This window comes from Colias croceus, chromosome Z (genome assembly GCF_905220415.1).
Source record: "Colias croceus chromosome Z, ilColCroc2.1".
NCBI classification, from domain to species: domain Eukaryota; kingdom Metazoa; phylum Arthropoda; class Insecta; order Lepidoptera; family Pieridae; genus Colias; species Colias croceus.
Genome location: NC_059568.1, coordinates 10061246 through 10081926, shown reverse-complemented (window position 1 = coordinate 10081926; position 20681 = coordinate 10061246). Strand labels below are relative to the sequence as shown.

The following is a 20681-nucleotide window of genomic DNA, read 5'->3' as shown; positions in this document are numbered from 1 at the left end:
ATCATAAAAATATGATGTATTAGCGAAAAGATGGAATAATTTTGTAATAATAATTTCACAAATAGTCAAGATGATGATTTGAGATGAAGATAATAAATATTATATTATAGTTATAATGTATAGGTTTGCTCCATGACCGGTTGAAATATGGTCGTAAAAACTTACTGCACGTATCCTATAGCATCGAAAAGTGCGTATTATCAGGAGATATGTAATATCAAATATTATGTCATAATATTGTGTACTTTAAATCAGGAAAATGGCTCCCGGATTAAAATCGACAAATAACACTAAAACCAGCCCTAGACTGGTTTACTTCAGATGCACCGTGCAGGCTACGGTGCTTTCCAAGCCGACAGTCGTCCGTACGGAACTCTCCGCGTAAACGCTCCCTAATCTTAATACAGACCGATCTGCGCGGGGCAGTCCATACTGACGGTCGTCGTGAAACTTAAACCAGACTAAGGCTGGTTATAGTGGTATTTGTTGACTTTAATCCGGGAGCCATTTCGCTGATCTTCTTGTGATGGAGGCGAATCTTTTTTTTTAAATTGGTTTGTCAGAATGTGGCGCTATGGCGCCAGCTAACTATAGTTAAACTGAGACTTTTAATCTTTACTTTAAATAGATAACATTGTAATAATTTTCGTAAGTCCTCCAAATTGATATGTTTAACAATACAATCATCCGTTTAAGCACCGAGGAATTTCTTGACTGTGTATCCGGGAACAGCGTAGATGAGTAAAAAGATCATCAGAGCCACGCCGGCTACAAACATCGTTTTGACGATGGTCCACTTGTAGTTGTGCCACAGTATGTAGCGCAGAGACTTCAGCGGATTCAAAAACCACATGAAGGACGCGTCTGGCCGACTATAAAAGAAAATATTATTTACCAATTAATTTACTAGTGAGAGGTATTATGCATAGTAATATCTGCATTTTATATATCAACCTACTTGTGGTTTAAATTGTCAAATATACTCAGGTAAAAAGATCAATATAGCTGTGTGCTATGTAGCTACTACGAATTAGAATTTAAAGGGTACTTACTTTGGTTTTTCCAAGGGATCTGGTTCATTGCGTCCCAATCCAGCTGGTACTTTCTCGGCTTCTTCACGAGTAAGAAGATGGATTTCAGCCTCTACTTTTCCAGTAAGTTCCATTTCTTCATTGTCACGTTTAGTATAGAAAGGCCACCAGCCTTTAATACGCTTTTGTTTGAAAATGTTTACCATTGGCACAGTACCATCATTTCGTAGCATGTCCAATGTGCAAAGCTTGGAAGACTTTGCACCCCGCGGGAAACGGTTCAGATCTAGAGTCAAAGCCCCTGTAACATAATATGAAGACCATAAAGGAAGGAAAAGGAAAGGATTAATACACTTTCTAAAGTGTATCGCATTCTTATTACAATAGGTACGTACAATTTGTATTAGGGAACTTTTTATTAATTGATTAATTTTGTTATTTTTTGAAATAGGTTAACTGAAACTAACTAAAGTAATTAACAGTTACTAAACCAAAGAAAATGTTAACAGTTACATACCCAAAAAGTCATCAGCTGAGAAATGATCAGCATCCCAAACTTGCAATTCTAGCCGTGCTGGAATTTTGCATTCAGTTTCATCCCATGAGAATACCGATTCTTTGCGCGTTATCACTATACGCTCTTCAGCCTCCAAGTAGTCGAAGGGGTAAATGAAACGCCAGTTGAAATTTCCTTCGCCAGTTAGTGAGCGGTAGTGAATGTCAGTGCTTTGACAATCATCAGGACCTTTCAGCCACCTACAAGATAAACGAATGAACAATCATTACATAAACGAGTTTATTTTACTTAATTAGAACAGTACAATATTTGAAATGTCATTGTTAAATTATTCTTTGATAAAATTGTAAGCTTAAAATATTACATTACATTCAAACATTACTATTTACTGTATATATATTTCCAAAAAAATAAATTTTACCCTTTCACGTAGATATCAGACATCTTTTCACCAGTAAAGAATGCATCGTCTTCAAGAACAACATCATCAGTGTTCCAAATAATGACTCTCATTTCGTAAGATTTTGGTTTTCTGGGAGAGATGTTTACAGGCTGTCCAGGGAGTGGCATATCCATTGGGAACATATCAACCCACATCTCTAGGCGTCCTTGTTCGATACCTGTGCAAATGAATGAATAAAATATCAACTGCTTTGGTTAGTGTTTGTTCAAATTCAAAGATCGGCCGACAGTGCTACTTTTTCTGTAGTTGTTATACAATACGGTCCTACTTGGCTAAATTTTAAGTTTTTATTAATATGTAGTATCATCTATTCCCAATCTAACAAGTTTTGTTAATGACTAAAACAAAGACAAAAAAGCAAAACATTAAATCTGAAAATATAGTCTATATTATTTTCAAAAACGATGGTACGTAATAACGATCCCGCCAATTGTATGTGAATTTGTATACACTTGAAATTATTATTGTTATTTAATCTTACCCGGCTTATTGGGATTATAAAGGGGTCGTGTTTCTACATGTTCAACGACAAGATGTGTCCCAAGGCGGGGGACCTCGTGCCAACGTCGGAGCACATTCAATGCCATCTGTTCTTGAATTGTGTCGGGATTAGTGAATAATTCGGGATCATCCATGGACATGTTGAAAATTGTACGTCCAATCCTAACCCGACCATATTCATATATCGGCGCGTCTATTTTGATATCTTTGCATAGTTTAGCCAAAATTTGTGTTGGCTTCATTGCATCGCGCCAACGGTTAAATCCCTCTCTAAAATAGTTAGTTAGTGTTAGTAAGAGAGTTAGTAAGCATAAAGAGGCATTAGTTGTTTTTAGTAAGCGCGGATAACAAAGGCGGATATTTTTACAGGAATGTATATAAGTACTTACTCTTCATATTTCATCGGTAATCCACAAGTTGCACGGTGACGGCTATAAAATCTGTTCTCTAGATCGATTTTTGTCTCACCAATCAAATCGTCTTTTCCTAACAAATCCCAATCAAGAATTTGTATTGTGAGCATAGAATCATGAGGGAAAGTAGCTTCTGTTTCAAAACATCTACCAAATACTGGATTGAGTTGTTTGGATTGATAATGCTCCTTGTCACTGAATTTACGTGATCCCAGATGAAGGACTATGTAAGGATCGGCTTTTCCATTAAAATCCATAGGATGTAGATCTGTGGCCTTGACAATGTAAACTCTTATCAAAACATGTATCGGCTCATTACTGGGTACGTTATGGAAGAAACCAGAATTTGGATCAAATTCCATGACGGTGTTTTCTTCAGCTTCTTTAGACAGTGGCCATTTGTAAACTTTTAGTGCTCCCTAAAGGTTAAAAAAATAAATAATTTTCAATAGAAGGATACATAAAGCAATCTAAGTATAGTACCAACAAAACTTACCTTAAATGTTCCAACAACTCTACTTTCATCTTCAGCCTCATCACCCGTCTTTTTGCCACGGTATAAGTCAAATGAGTGCAGCCAATCTTTAAACTCTTCATACTCTGGTACAGCCTCAAGCTCGTGTGGATATACCTGTATTAGAAATTTATTTGTTTGAGAGATATTTATAATTGATAGTAAATAATAAAATACAATATGTAATACTAATTTTATACTACTCCTATTATCAGCAATCACTATTAAAACGTATCTTTATTAGTTAAACTTACTTTAGCCAATGTGCTGGTAGGTATTTCATAATTGTTGGTTATAGTTGGACTCGGTTTTGGCGATGCAGTGCGACGGCGTCTGTTGCGTTCAGTTCGCGGTGAGTGGGCTTCATCTCGAGGAGACTGTGTTTCGTCAACATAGTTCAGAGTGCAGGGCTGTAGTAAACCTTGTCTTTCCCTCTTGTGTTCTTTTTCTTCTTCTATCATTTTTTCTACGGATGCGAAATATTTTGTCCACCAATCTTTGCTACTGTCATCCTCTTCACCGGATGATTCGGAACTTGGTTTCCTCCTCCTGCTGAGTTCACGTTTTGCATAGCCTGGTGCTTTTTTACGCATAGGAGAAGTAGCGCTTGATCCATAAGAAGCTGTTCCTTGGAAGTCATGTATTAGAAGAGGACAGCTATCTCTCTCGTCAGTAGTCATAATTATATCATCCTGAACTATACGATTCGCATGCAAGTCTACATTTTGTAATTGAATCAATGACTTTTTACGGTCCTCAAGATCTTTTTCACGCTTGCTCATAGGGGTGTACATATATTTATGAATCGAATTAATAGTATGTGTTCCAACAAGTGTCACTCTGCCAAAGCTCCGGCAATCTAAAACACGGATCGTCAAGGGAGGTCGATATAAATCCTGATCTGGCAGTTCAACATCAATGAATTTTACCGGACTTGTGAAGTTAGGATTGCGTTTGGAATTTTGTATAACAGATGAGTATATCAAATGTCCAGCGCATTCTATGTCAACCCTTGGTTTATCAACGGATAGCAGATGAACACGTTTTAAGTTGCGCAAACCCCAAAACAATATTTCTATACGATATTTCGATAGAGTCGGGCGTATTCCCACTGGTACAGGAAGAATTGGGCCTTTATTGGCATCGATTGGTGGCTTTCCATTTGGTTCCCTAGGATCTGGGAGATCAGGTAATTCGGGAACACCTTGTTTTAATGGTACCTCCAAAAGCTCAAAGGTAGCCAAGAGCTCGCCCGCAGCATCGCCTCCCCGAAGTATTGTGTGCCACTCTAGCCGAGGTGGGAATTCAGGTTTTTCATATTTCTCCGACAGAGATTTAATATGTGGTCGTGCCAAAGCTCGACCAATGAATTCTGATTTTCCAACTTTATCTTGATCAAATATTTCAATTGCTATAGTTGGTGGGTATTTTTTTATTTGATCGATTGAGCTGTATAGCAGTATGTCATCAAATAGGAGTAATTCATCCCAAGTTGGACTTAAAGTCTCGTCAATAACTTGCGTCGTAGCAGAGCAATCTCCTATAACAACTCGTGCGAATGGATCAGATAGACCCGAAGCATCAGATCCTATTAATGATCTGGCTTGGTAGATATACGCACGCATTTGGAATTTCTGAAAAGTATAATAGTTAAAGTTATTTCCTATTAATTATAAATACATTCTAAAAATAAAAAGATAATATAATAGGAATACAAATATTTTTCTAAAAAAACCTACGTGTCTCTCGGTGTAAAATATATTCGTTGGTGGATTAGCGCGAGGCCTGTCAGCATTTTTCAGTTCAGTGCTAAGTGAATAGCCTCCCGGCAATCCGTCGATAAAATGCTTTTTGTCTTGCAAAAGCCCGAGCCAAAGATAAACTTCTATTTTGGCAGGAACTGACCAACCACTCGGCGCTGATGCTTTTTTGCCCGGCCACTAATTTTACATAAAAAATAGAATGTATAAATAATTTATGTGTTTTATAGTATAACATATGATTCTAGATTATATTTAAGTACTTATATAATAAACATTCATTCACATACAATACAAATAGCAAATGGTTAAATTTTCCATTACCTTAAGAAACAATGTTTGCATCTTTCCACAAAGCCTACCCACTTCATCGGGCCTATCTGAATAAATTATGTCTCTAGCCGGGATACGTTGGTAAGCCACACGTTTACCGTTACTTATCATCCAAATAAATATGTCTGGCATTGCATGTTGCGACTGCAAAGTACAAATATAAAATAAGTTTTTAAGTAAGAAAATAAATAAAAAAGAAAAGTAATTAAACTTACATCTTCGCACAAATATCTCAATCGATTCAAATAGGAAAAGGCCGTTCTGATGCGGTCCTTGACAGAGTGTCTTGTAATAACAGCTTTGAGCGTGCGTGCTAAATTAGCGAGTTGTTCCTGAAACGCGATATCGATTAGAAGTTTTATTCAAGTTATAACGCTGAATAACAATGTGTAAAGTTCAAATAGGTTAAACGTAAAACTCACTATTTCGTATATGCACAATTTTTGCCTCTCCCGATCAAGCTTCGTATTTCCGATAGGCTGAGCACTATTCATGTATTCAGTATACTTTGCACAGTGAATAGTAACTGTTTCCATAACTGACTTTAAAGCAGCTAGGGACGTATTGTCCAGACTCCCATTTGTTTTTAAAGACATTTCTGCATCAGTGATCCCGTCTTCCTGTGAGTTACAAACATTTTTTTTAATTAATAGGACATCTATGTAGTAAACTAAATGAAAATAAAATGTTTAACAAACTTACCAATAAGTCAATTATGTAGTTGAGCATGTTGGAGTTATACATACGGCGACGATGATCAGGCCAAATGCTACGAACGTGCATACATTGCTTAGTATCCCAATATGGTAGGAAATAATAATATCTGTCAGTAGTCTGTGGCTTCACATCAGGAGTGGTACTCTGCCAATAGCCCGTGTCGGCATTTAAGTCATCTAAAATAATTTTACAACGTATTTAATGATTGTCGTGTAATGTCGAATATAATAGCACAACTATATCATTGTCTTTTGTTTGTAATCTTACCCAGCGATTCTACCGCTAAATCTTGTGGTCTCCTCATAGAAGCGTGAGGACCATCCAAAGAATTTCCGGCATTGCCGATGCTCAACTCGAAATGAATAGGTTTGTCCGAAATACTTTTGTCGATCATATTAGCATCGAAAACGCTCGCGAATAAGAAAAATTCTTCATTTTTTTCAAATGCCAATTCATTTATGGGCATTATTGGTTCCACCTCCACTTCCGAGGATGGAGTTTCAAAGTTGTCTATTATCTCCGTCCTTATTGAAATCAATATCCTGCAATGTCAATAGTTTTGTGAATTCATTATATATCTCTGCTAAGGAGAATCACTTAAAATAGGTGCAGATTGATATATAAAAACCATTTATTTATTTATAACTCTTTATTGCACAAACTGAAATATGACAAAAATAACATTAATACATAAGAAAGGCATAGTTTGTACAAGAGGCGGCCTTATTGCTAAGCAGCAATCACCTACCTACCTACCTACCTAAAATACCTACTCAGTATTCAATTGAATGATCAATACTTAGAATGGTTTTTATATATCAATTTTTTATCGTAATATTAGTATAATCATTTCATAATGTAATTTACTCGGTTATTGAATTAATCAAAATTAATATTTCGTTAAAATATTAATTTGTTATTAGATTACTCCAACAAGTGAAAGAAATCTTATTTACCTTGCTCTGTATGACACACCCTCACCCATACCCTTATTCAAATTGGAGGATTGATCCAATAGACCACAGTCGCGAGTTGAGCCATATAAATAAATATAGGCTGGGCCAAAAGTTGGCAAGAATCCTATTAAAAAGTATAATTAAGTATTATTATTAAAAAAATACGTTAAGTACATAAATCCTAGTAATAGAATGTTAAGTTGTACCTCTTTCGCCATCATGCGAGATCGTTTTTAAATCTATGAAATGTGTGGCAATAATGCTCGGGTGTATGGGCACGTTGTCCCTAAGCTGAATTTTGAGACGTTGGCACAACGGCGGGAACATTTCAGTGAACACGATTTGTTCATTCCAAACTGGGTTGCAACAATTCTTCTGTACTGACGTTTTACCCTATAGAAGAGTTTAAAGGTTATATTTGAAACTTTTTGATTTAAAAAGGAATGCTCGTTTCTTTGTATGACTGTATACAAACAAATTGTTTCTAAAGAAATTATTGTTTGCTAATTGTTTCCTTACCGTCATCCCCGCAAAGCAAACTTGCACGTAAGGATCTATTATATCCTGGCTTTCGCCGGTAAACGCGCTTTTTATATTAGCGAGTATGGAAGAATCCATTTTCGGCAAACCATCCGCTTTGTGTATTTTGACAATGAATCGAGCTCTTTGCCGTTCAATTGGCACGCCATCGGGGAGAAGCAAGTTTCTACAAAAAAAAAAATACTTTATTGTATTATTTCGCTCCAAAATAAATTTTAATTTTAAAACACTTGGATTTTCCTTGAAAAGATTTATACTTTCATTGAAATCTCCTGGATTTCCAATGTTTATGAATAATAACACCGAGATTTATAGGCAATAAAGTCCTACTATATTTGATCATTGCGTATTTTAATAAACAATATTGGGATCTAGAATGGTCAATTTTACAATTTTATGTGTGTATATACTAACGCTTCTATATCATCTTCGTCTTTTTCACTCTTGGGTGGAACTTTTACTTGGTCACCCTTGCCGATAACACTTATGTCGCATTTTAAGTAGCCCTTTGGCCCTGCTGTTATGTCGTCCGGGTCCGTGAGGAGTGCCCATTTGTGGTAGAACTGGCGATCTACGACAAAATATTACACATTTAGAACCCAACAGTTTCACTAATAGTTACAGCTTTGTAATTCTTTGTCGGAATGGTTTGTTTAATATTACAGACTAAATGGAGAATATTTCAGAAATATGCCGGATATAAAAGTAATATGTACAGAGTATCTGTATCTGGGAAACAATGATAGAGTAGCATAATGCAGGAGCTTTATGCTACTCTACTGTTTGACTGAGTAAAAGTAAGACAGATCGATCAACGAAACTGTCGCAAACAACATTTGAAGCCCAAGGGACACTCAAAGAATCTAAGAACTTTATTTCACTGAAGATCGAGGCATCTTTGGTTCAGTAAGGCCAAAATAAGAGTTTTATTCCCAATTCGCATTGCTTTTAAAGAAAATATTTATTTTTTGCCTAGTATCTACTAGTGCAGGGGTTCCCAAACTGTGCGCCGCGACGCCATGGTGCGCCGCAGAAAATGAAGAGGGGTACCCGCGCCGTGGTCAGTTTGGTAGTCAGTCCGCTCGAATCGGTAATAAACATAGCGTCGTAAAATGACATACTTACAGATTTTGAGTTTGCTACGACGATATAGGGATCGCCTTTATCGTGTTTTATTTTTGTTTTTCTTAATCCATAGTCCATACTTGTTGATTTCTCTTTAAATGCTTTTACAATAAATAAATTGAGTTAATATTTTTAATTTTTGTTCTTCTGTGCCTAACCTATTCTTGTATTGCAGGGCGCCGTTACAAAAATTTAACTTGAATCTTCGCCGCGAGCTGAAAAAGATTGGGAACCCCTGGACTAGTGTATCCCGGCAAAATGATTATTATGCTATACATAATAGTATAGAATCCAATATCATAATAAAACTAAGTTTTGATGAAAAACATTTATAACCTTGTTATTCAATGTTGTTTTCAATGTATCTTTCTACCCTGAAGCCAATTTAAATAGATTTCAATTTAAGACTAACAAGTTAGCAATTGAGTAGACTTTGTAAGTTATGTTTATCATTCATAGTTCTCGAGACCAAAATAAGTTTTTTATTACATCGTATCACTATTAATTTAATTTATGTTTTCTGAGAAATATTTTCAGAAATAAAATAACTTAATGTAATATTATATTAATATAAGTAGTAAGTAGTATATTAAGTTATTTTATTTCTGAAAATATTTCTCAGAAAATATTTATTTGTTGTTATCGGTAAATTAAATAAAACCTTATTTATTTAGTGTAAAATGTCTAGTTTTAGTTCTAGCTATTAATTATCTATTAAGGGAATCGGAAAATCGAAAGCGAATCTTATCGAAAAGTTTTGTCTGAACTAATCATAACTTAAGTCTTTATCAGCTTTGAAGTAAGTATTTTAAATTATTCAGTTTCATTCTATTCAATTATTTATCCAATTAATATTAATTCTACTCAATGTCTTCTTTACAGTACTTTTATTGTAAAAGCTTTCATAAGTGACAAAGTTTTTTCATTTACATATTGGTATTAAATTAGACTTGGGTCCTTGAAAATACAGAAATACTTAAAATATATTTTTTACATCATTAATTCTATTTTTACATTAACAACGCGATATGTGAATCTATTTTTAAATACATTGACTTTTATTGATTCAATTTAATATACAACTTCATTTCCAATTGAAAAATGTATCGCTATACAAGCAATAATAAGAAGTCATTGAGAAATACTTCTCCAAATCTTTACATTTATAATTTAATTTAACAAACATCTTGTCATTCTAACGCCTAAGGTTGTTTGTTACACGGGATAATTGGGTTATTTCCTTGGATGATATTATTATATTACATTTGAATGTAATCCCAATGGATAGACAAGTATAACTTCGCTTTGCATATATATTCGCTTTAGCATTATATTTATCTATACAAGTATATTATAATATTTCAAAATTATATATAATATGTGTGTTTATCAGCTATCTAGTGGTTCCCATAACACAAGCGAAATGCTAGTATGAGATCAGATCGTGCCGTGCGTTAATAATGTCCTGAAATTTATTTAAATTAAATTTATTTATTTATACGGGTCAATTCAGTTAAAACCTATACCTCATTTAAACGTTAAACATAAACACGAATTTATGAATAAAAGAGATTACAAAAAAGGATCAGGGTCAAAAAGTACTTCTACAATATAATTAATGTAGTAATTAAAAATAAACACGTTGCTACGACACAAGTTATTAACATTTTTGTGAATATTTATAAACATTAGCAATTTAATTGCTGCGTCAGTTAGAGATTAAAAGGCTGCGAAGACTCGACTTTCACTGAATATAAAATAAACAAGAGGAAGCCGTTTTCTTAAAAGCTTTCATAGACACTAATAAATTATATTCTATATTAGCGCAATTTTATTACCCAGAGACTTTTATTTTGCAGGCGAATTATTTTGTATTATTTATATAACCAAAGACACCTTGATGTTTAGTAAACAATCATCGTATTCAATAATAATAAAAAAATTTAAAAGGCTATAAATATCATCTTTTTAAACTTTAGTCACTTGTTGAAAGCTTTCGTATGTTTTCAATAGAGCTTCTTAGATAAAATAGCGACCTGCATAATATTATAATATAAAGTGAAAAAACTTAAACCCAACTACGACAATAACCGGCGCTGAAAAAGTATAAAACAAGATTTCAGAATACTGAACTGAACAAAGTTGCTAATGTAGTTGCAAGTAAATGGACACAGTAGACTCTACCAAGATGCCTTCGTTGTAAATTGACAATAATGTCATACAATACTATTCTGAAGTATGCAATATTGCACTATGTAAAGATAAATTTTCATGTTTGGAAAGGCGTAGTCACACGTTGTTGAAGTGCTACGGTAGATAGGTATATTATGTTACGTGTGACTACGCCTTTCCAAACATGAAAATTTATCTTTACATAGTGGAATACCATATAGCCTATAACCAGCGGACAATTAAGACGCTTCTAATGATATGTCATTTGTCAAATTCTGATAAGTAGTTTAGACGTTACGAGGGAACAGATGAACATACATACATACATACATACATACATACATACATACATACATACATAGCCTGTCAAAATCATAACCCTCCTTTTGCTTTGCCGTAGTCGGGTAAAAATACCTTCAGCTACGCTTTTATCCATAACACGATTTGGTTTTGGTAGATCTGAAAGTGTTTAGGAAAACTTAGATTTTTTTTAGCTACCTACTTTATTTTACAATGATATAGCTCTAGGATAGATATATCTTCCAGTGCGGGGTGAAGATGGGTTGATACAAAATCATTTTGATAAATGCTTGAAACTTCACGAAGAAAATCGGTTTACGTTCTGAAAACTTTACTTTTCAATGTGTCGTAAAGGATGTGTCCATTCTCACGACACTGTGAGATTTATTATTTTATAAAACAAGCTCTCTTAAGCCTTTTTACAATATAAATATAGCTTTGTCAGTTGTATCCAACCATAAATAAGCCAGGAAAGTATTGAAGCAAACTTAAAAACAATTTCTCAGAACATTACTTCCTTCATACAACGGAGATAGAACTGGGGGATCGAAGTCGACAACAGGTTTAGGTGCTTATTCTCATTCGCTGCGACGACAATGTAATATGTCGGAAAAGACTTTTATAAAAGACACCTTTCGACAATTGTTGTATTAAAAAGTCGTATCAAACTTTTATGGGACGTATCGTAGGTAGAAAATAGTTTAGAGAATAAATGTTTGACTCCATTCAACTTATTTTGCACTGCTTAGTGTTTGATGATGTGAGTGAGTGATGCGAATATTGATGTTTCAAATTATAAAAAATGGAATTATTTTATTCCACTCAATTGTTTAGTGATTTTCCTATAGGTAGTCACAATTAAACCACATAGGTACCTAATTAAAAAATGCAATGCTTTCTCCTACCTCTTCGCAATATTATCTAGACTACGCCATCAATCTATACTAATATTATAAAGCTGAAGAGTTTGTTTGTTTGTTCGTATGTTTGTTTGTTTGTTTGTTTGTTTGAACGCGCTAATCTCGGGAACTACTGGTCCGATTTGAAAAATTCTTTCGCTGTTATATAGCCCATTTATCGAGGAAGGTTATAGGCTATGTGTCATCACGCTACGACCAACAGGGGTGGAGCCACGGGGGTGAAACCGCGCGCAGCAGCTAGTGTTAATAATATACTAGCTGCTCCGCGCGGTTTCACCCCCGTGGTTTCACTCCTGTTGGTCGTAGCGTGATGATATATAACATATAACCTTCATCGATAAATGGGCTATCTAACACCGAAAGAATTCAAATCGGACCAGTAGTTCCCGAGATTATCGAGTTCAAACAAAGAAACAAAGAAACAAACAAACTCTCCAGCTTTATAATATTAGTATAGTTTGAAATCATAATATTTCGTGCTTTGAAGTTTAGACTCAAAATTAATTCAGGAATTTGTATGTTTATTTGGGGCACGATTATCGCCTTTGTTAACATATTTATCTCACCTGTCTGGGCGAGTTGAGGACAAGTGGCCACTAGCTGTAATACCGATTATATCTCTCTAGTCTCTGTGTACTCACGTATCAAAGCCATTAGGCGGGAATAATCAGAACAAAGTCATACGTTTAATTATCACGTCTGTTGGTGGTTTTAGTTCAAGGACGTTTTAATTTTACTCTTGAATATAATGTTTAGCGTTTATTTAATATATTTTTAATTCATTGATTTATTTTTCAATATCTACACCAAGATTTAAACTAAATAGCCTGTGTGTTTATTCATGGTTTATTCTTCAAATTGACTGTTATCTATGTACCTAGTTTTGTTATACCTTTATTGCCTGTCTCAGATTAATCCTCATAGTGAGAATCTCATATTACTCCACTGTATTAAATTTCATTAATTACCTATACATGATTGTACTATTAGTAGATATAACAACCTACACACTTATTAGGTATTACACGTTATTATTGTATATGCATTTTACTTCGGAAGCTAGTCTAGCTAGAAGAATATTATATTATGTAAGATGAAATTCCTGTCTTTATAAATTATCTTTTCTAGGGATTTTTAATAATGTCATACAATATTGTCTTTGTTGAGTTCCTGCAAAGGACGTGGACGATACTAAGGCGCTTATACCAGCCTTGTGTTAATTTTTTTTCGTTTAAGCTTACAAAGGAGTTGTTCTCCATAAAATTGCATAATTTAAAAGCTATCCTTTATGAATTTTTACTTTGTTGTTATATTCATTAGTGCATACTTCCAATGTTCGTTAATTAGATTTTAGATTACACTTTATTTAGGTAATTTTAATTTGGTAATTTAATAATTTTTTTAATTTTAATTTAATTTGGTATCGTAATTTCATCCGTTTTATTATATTTGTTAGCCTGAGTCCTATTTAATTGTAAATTTCAAAGATTGCATACTTGTTTCCTTTTCGTGTTTATTTAATACGATGTTGGAATGCAAGACCCAGGAGATTCCTTTCTCCAAAAATGCCTCCCCAAAACCATTGGAATGCAGAAATAAAACACGAAACTCGTTGTACCTATTCACAATTTTCCTCGTCTTAAATGATAAACTTCTGTTTCAAAGCATATTCAAAAATTTAATTTAAGTTTTTTCAATTATTATTAGGTACCTACATTACTAGATTTAAGAAGTTTTGTATAGGTATCTACCTGCTTAATGTGTACGTGGTACACAAATTACAATAAATCACTTTATACAAGAAATCGCAGACTCTAGATATCTCAAACAACAAAACTCATGTTGTAAAATGATACTATACGTCATAATAAAACTTAGCAGTATTGAAAATTGGCCATAGTTTTACTTATATTCGTCTACTTAAATATTATATACAGTCTAACACCACATGTAACATAGAAAATATGTAACCTCAATTACCTCACACAATACTAAATGATGTACACTATTTTTTAAACGTACACATGAGAAACTCTGCAATATGATTTCTATTCATAAAGGCTTAAGGTCGAAACTCACCCGGCTGGTTCCAAACCGTGGCGACGTCTAATTTGAAATTGCCCAGGAGCTTGTTAGCACGAAGAAAGTTCCGAGAATGTAGAACCTGTAACAGATATTATTTTGCACGGGACATGTTTTTACCGATGTCAATCTTAAATCAAAGTTTTTTGCTTATCTGATTAAACTTTTATCGTTATTTTGCCTTTACTCGATGTACCAATGTGAAAGAAACGTGTTACCTAAATAATAGTTTGTACATTTAAAAGATGAATAAGAATGAATAATGTTTATTTATTAAATGTATTAAATATAATTATGATTTCTTGTTTAATTAATCTATAACTGCATAGTAAAACACGTGATGCGTCTAAGGGGAATAAAAACATGCTACAACTTCAAAGGTGCAAAACGTGTAACTAGCAGTATCATTAGTAAAGAGTATCCTTTGTGAAGGGGAATAGTATTATAACGAATGTAGCAATGTTACAATTTGCAACGCGTAAACTTTTCTATTTACACTTCAATGATTTTATAAAGAAATAAATAAGATATGATACAATTTTCAGTTCATTGGTCTGATAAAAGATTATCGCAAGGTGATGAAACCTTACAGCTGTAAATTATTTCCTTTTTGAATTTTTAAATTAACGCTGCAAAGGAATTGTATGAAATATATATTTTTTATTAAGCTTATATTATAATAAAGATGTACCTATGCCTTTTTTATATTATAACATCACAATGAAAACTTATAAAATAATAGGTAGGCATATAATGGACAAATTATAATGGGTAGGTATTAATTTAGTCATACTGCTGCTGTATTTAATTTGTAGTTGTAAGACTCGTTTAGTATTCACTACTTAGTAATAAATAAATCACAAGTTGACACTTTAGAGTAAAGTTTAAAAATTAATCATTTATCATATTCTGCAACTGAGTTTTATTGGGATGCTTTATTATGATTACACTTCGATTTCGCAAAAAAAATTCGCTCTCTCATTTCTAATAGCTAATAGTACAGTAGCTTAATCTATAACCAATACTTTAATATGAGAAAATAATAATAGTGGAACTTTCCCGGCTTTTTAAGGATAAATAAACTATTTTTTTGAAGTCCCCAATGTCGTAGTTTTTCGGAAACAACTTTCCACTTTTGCCATAGTTTAGACATATCTCTGACATCCAGTTCGTAGCTCATTTTTTTAAATAAATGAATAATTCGGGGTCATGAATAGAGTTGCTCCTGCTTTTTTGTCCTCCTTTATGCATATTGTTCGGAAGTTGAGCCTTGCTTTCCCACTTTATTGGGGAAAGCTCAACTCTGGGACGCTATGAGAATACAGAATAGAGAATAGGCTCGTGTTGTATGTGACATGAAAACAGCCCCCGTAGTCTGTACAAATTAGTCGGTAATTACCGATAACTTATTTATAGACCCGTCTTCAGCAATGAAAATGATGTCGCTTAATACCTCTCCCCAATTTGATGGAAGCATACAATGGATACATATTTATTTATAATTTTTATTCTTCACAAAACTTTCCTTTATGCGTCAAAATATTTATATAATAATAGCCTTGTAGCAATGCATTTTTATCTAAATTAATAACATCATTATTTCAATTCCGTAGATATATGAAAAATAAATAAAATATAGATTTCATGGATTTGGAAAATCATTTCTTTGCAACACATTCGAATATTGTCAAAACAAATTATTCTTTGACATTGTCAATCGTTATGATACCGACGTTTGATCTCGACAAGATCTCGAAGGCCCTTCTCCCATTACGCTACCGGTATCCTACACGTCCGCGACTAGTATAGGTGGTCGTTTTTGCGTCGCGTTTCGCGCGTATCTCTTCGGAAGAAAGATAAAAAATTCTTATCATCATGTTGTAGTTCTCGTGCGGCTATAAAAACTCTACAATTTACTTATGTTTCTTTCAATATATGGATGAATCCAGTACATCCTACTTTTACATCGTCACTGGAATCGCTCGACATAGCGTCCGTCTACAAAAACGAGGCACAATAATGATGAATTTAGTCATTTTTCAGTCGCTTAATATGCGAGCATCGGGCAGCGAGCAAATATCTAACTAGTATTCTACTCGAGTATCGTATTCTAGAAGTATCGAAATGGGAGAAGGGCCTTACGGTTTGTGTGGATTTGTAGATACGGTTGATAATATCGGAAATATTATATATTATTATAATTTTATAATAAATAGAAGATATTTCACACTTCCGATGCTATATTATGATTTAACGCAATATTTTTTTCTCTTATTTAATGTTATTGCAATTAAAATAAAATAAACAAATAATGTTTTATTTTTAAGATGGTTTCAAAATCTTATTGAAAATGTTAAGAAGCCTCTTATATTATATTAAATAAATATTAAAATAGTGTACTGCTGTCTGCATTTATTCAGCCTAAATTATTGCATTCATATTAGATTAATTTCTTTTTGAACTTCTAGGATAATAAAATTATACAGATGAATACAAATAAAATAAAACGATCCAATTACGAAATAAATTTATTAGAAAATTTTAATTTAACAGTTTATAATAGCGTAGTTGAAAATTTGGCTCAAAACCATCATCCCTCACCAACATAATAATTCTAGTAACTTGTTCATCTGTAAAATATAAAATTTATAGATAAATATTTATATTTAACACATAAATAATATTAACCGTGAACCGCTAAATCAATTGCATTGCATCCTTTGCTTATTAACTGTAATAAAATATACAATGATGCACATAATCTATACATGTATAATAAATCTGTAGAAGGGTCAATTCTGTACATTGAAAATATTGAAAAAATAAATACCAGGGGGTGTTACTGGATCGATACCAAACCCAAATATGTGATTAAAAAAATTTTTGTCTGTCTGTCTGTCTGTCTGTCTGTCTGTCTGTCTGTCTGTATGTATGTGAAGGCATCACGTGAAAACTAGCGGTTCGATTTCGATGAAACTTGGTATAATTATACCTTATTATCCTGGGCGTAAAATAGGATACTTTTTATCCTGGAAAAATACGAAGAAAAAAATTAATCTTAATTTTTCAGTTTTATCCATAGACGTTGTTCCGTAGAACCGCGAACACACGTTGCGTATTATTATAGGCCTAACCGTATTTGGGAATTGGGTCCAATAGATATTTATAAGATGTTATTGTCAGAGGTCTCAAAATGGAGAAATAAACCATCCACGCGAAGACCGACATCCGCGCGGACGGAGTCGCGGGCGGAAGCTAGTATAATATAATAATACAAGCTAAAAATACAAATGATACAAATTATCCGTTCCGTCCTTAGTTTTAGTTCCGTCAGTTTCTATGATGTCTTAAAGATTTCTCAAAAGGCTTCGAATTGAGCAGAATTATCTTGTAGAGCTTTTGGAGTCTTTTGATTAGAATTTTATTGCACTTCACAAATAACAAAATATTACTAAACTAAAACTAATAGCTTTAACTATATAAAAACATAACGCAGATTGATATTTTCTTAGGATATTTGTTATCCAATAGATTTATAGGACTTTTAAGAACATAATTAAAAATTATCCTCTTGAAAACACACAATTTATATTTATTTTGATAGAAATATTATTTTCATGATTGATGATTGATGTCAAATGTCAAAAAAGTAAATAAGGAGGTTGCCATACATGGAATTTTGGATTCCATGAATATGTAATTAATAGAACATTAATTAAACGATTGATATAAAAAATATCGAATTTGATTTAAATTAAATTAACTGCCATGTTTTTTTGTGCATAAAATTTGCTTTTTTTATATGAAATTGCAATTGTAATAATGCGAAAATTAATATAACTAATTTTAATTTACTATCTATTCCCTAAAACTAAGCTAAATTTCTTGGAAAAAGAACACTAAATTTTTTAGGTCTATACTATAGTTACTGATTGGTTACTGATAATCGTTAGTTACCGACCGATTTCGGTCGATATCGATGTCGATTAGTGTCGAGACTACGCCTACAGGTCTTTGTATTTGGATTAACTTTTAACATTGCGTTACATGCGTATGATGCCCAAATTAGTAGGTAGGTATAGCTTATTGAAAAATTGTGAGCGTGTCTGCTACTAAGTAGCTAAGTGGTAATATTTCAGCGCTAATTTGAGTAAAGTTCTTACGATAAGTTTTGTATTCCCTATTTTGTTATTTAACTCTATGCAGAATTGCTTTAACAAATTGTTATTAGAAGACTATACGAGAAAATGTGATAAGGAATAATAATATTTCTACAAAATAATATTATGATAGAGTGTGAGTGTTACTCTATGTATAACTAGTGCTTTAACGGATTAGGATCACAGTTAAACATTAGTATTTACAAAAAAAGTGTACACGGACGGACCAGAGCGAACAGCTTGTATTATTATAATAATATAAATTCTATCCGCCTGCGCACCGGTATCAAATCAGTGCAGGACAGGCGTGACACCATTACTTATTCAACGAATGATATGGATAAAATAATGTACTCGAATACAAACATTTTTTGTTAAAAATATACTATCTGTATATGCAAATTTAACATATTGAGATATTCATTTACATTGAAGTAGTAAGTACACACACGACATATTATTTTGCGTCAATGTTAATATCTAATATCAAGAAGTCTAATATCTTGCATATTAATTATTAGTATGAAATTAAGTTGAAAAAGACAAAAAAAAAGAGTTTTTACGACGAAAAATGATTAAGCAACTGTTAATTGTGAAGCTAGTAAAAATCGGTAGCAACACAATTGAATATAATCGAGTGGACTTTAGTAGACTTTCAGAATGAAGCTTCGAAATAACAGATACATTTTCTTTAATTGCCTCAAATTTACAAGACTCAGTATAACTTAAAGTTTAATTTGACCTCCTTTCGCAAGCAATTAAATGAAATAAATAATAAGGTACAACAATAATTATCCATTGAATGAGAATGTTGAAACAGCTGAAAAATTGATTACTACAGAAACATTTTATCATGCCTCACTTATTCGAGTTAAAAATAAAAATAACGTAGGTAATTGAATGAAGATTTTTAATAAAGAGCCGATGTATTTTTTACTTTTTCGTTATAAAATTCGCAAATGCAAAATTCCGTTACTGAAATTTTATGAAGTTACCGCAATCAGCGAATTCACGTAAATTTTGGTGAAATGTATTTAAAGTATTTTGTGTTCTTCAAAATTAATTAACATTTCTACTACCGCTTGGCTTTTTTGTACTATACTGACCTACTCAATTATTTATTTATTAGTGGTACCTCCGAAAAGCAGAGGTAAACACCTACCTGCTTCTAAAGACAGTTCAATCAGTCAAACAACATCTCTAACAGCATCATAATCACAGTAATTCGCCAGGCAATTATTGCATACAAAATATACATACCATAACTAGATATAATAATGAACAACGAAATGTATATGAAAAAGCTTTAATGCTCTATGTTATCTATGGATGTAAATTTGCACAGATTAATTATTTAGTGTGAACTTACCGATAGTGTGATTATCTTGTCGAACAGCATGATGGGCGGCATGTGGAAGTCGAAGACGAAATACTATGGGGAACAGATAATGAATTATTAACATTAAATATTTTTTATTTATTAATAATACTTATTCTACAAAACAACGTAGGAAATGTACTTAGTACAATCTAATAAGGTACAAATTTTTTTGTGTATATATTTAATTACAATCTTGTTTCAATAATACTATTTCAGCTAAATATTGTATATAGTATATATTTTTAAGTTAAAATCTAGATTCTATAACACTCTTTAGCCTACTGGTTTCCACAAAACAATTATATTCCCGAAGTATACTTATTATACAGGGACGTTAAGCTCGTTTTTCTGCATCAAGTTTCAAGGAAAAAACTCAATTTTTAATTTGTTTTGCTTGGAATCGGGAAAAGATTTATATCTAATTAGTCAGCACATGGCCATCCTTTTAAAAACCTTTCTCGCTGAGACTGACTGGATTAGAGAGCATCATAGAATTAATCCAGATCTAGATACGAAAGGGACATTAGAATAATAAAATAGGTATTAGGTATACACTATATATATTAGAATGAATACACCTGTCTCGTTATAACTCAAGTAGAGTTTAATGATACGATTTGTATTTTAATAGATTATAATATCTTATAAAATACTTCATAATGCTCTAACCACCCAAATCTGAGTTCGTAACTACATATTATAGGTAGGTATATTAAATATCTCCGAATTGTTAGATCTTTTTGAATGAGTGTGTGCGTAATACAATAATTTACTTCAATTCCATAAGACGGATTGT

General features: G+C 32.8%; 1 protein-coding gene across 1 annotated transcript in view; it reads right to left on the bottom strand.

Annotated features, from left to right (window-relative positions):
• The window catches only part of LOC123705334 (otoferlin-like), a 75855-nt gene continuing 55174 nt past the window's right edge, over window positions 1–20681 (bottom strand). Inside the window, exons 7-26 of the mRNA XM_045654073.1 lie at window positions 19874–19936; window positions 14342–14426; window positions 8160–8316; window positions 7725–7911; window positions 7412–7598; window positions 7206–7329; window positions 6517–6791; window positions 6235–6425; window positions 5955–6152; window positions 5748–5864; window positions 5524–5676; window positions 5179–5379; window positions 3694–5073; window positions 3422–3556; window positions 2902–3344; window positions 2493–2782; window positions 1970–2168; window positions 1549–1787; window positions 1053–1332; window positions 1–872 (exon numbers count right to left, since the gene is read on the bottom strand). Coding sequence (XP_045510029.1) covers window positions 692–872; window positions 1053–1332; window positions 1549–1787; window positions 1970–2168; window positions 2493–2782; window positions 2902–3344; window positions 3422–3556; window positions 3694–5073; window positions 5179–5379; window positions 5524–5676; window positions 5748–5864; window positions 5955–6152; window positions 6235–6425; window positions 6517–6791; window positions 7206–7329; window positions 7412–7598; window positions 7725–7911; window positions 8160–8316; window positions 14342–14426; window positions 19874–19936 — 5085 coding nt within the window. The 3' untranslated portion in view covers window positions 1–691. The remainder of the gene's footprint in view (window positions 873–1052; window positions 1333–1548; window positions 1788–1969; window positions 2169–2492; window positions 2783–2901; window positions 3345–3421; window positions 3557–3693; window positions 5074–5178; window positions 5380–5523; window positions 5677–5747; window positions 5865–5954; window positions 6153–6234; window positions 6426–6516; window positions 6792–7205; window positions 7330–7411; window positions 7599–7724; window positions 7912–8159; window positions 8317–14341; window positions 14427–19873; window positions 19937–20681) is intronic.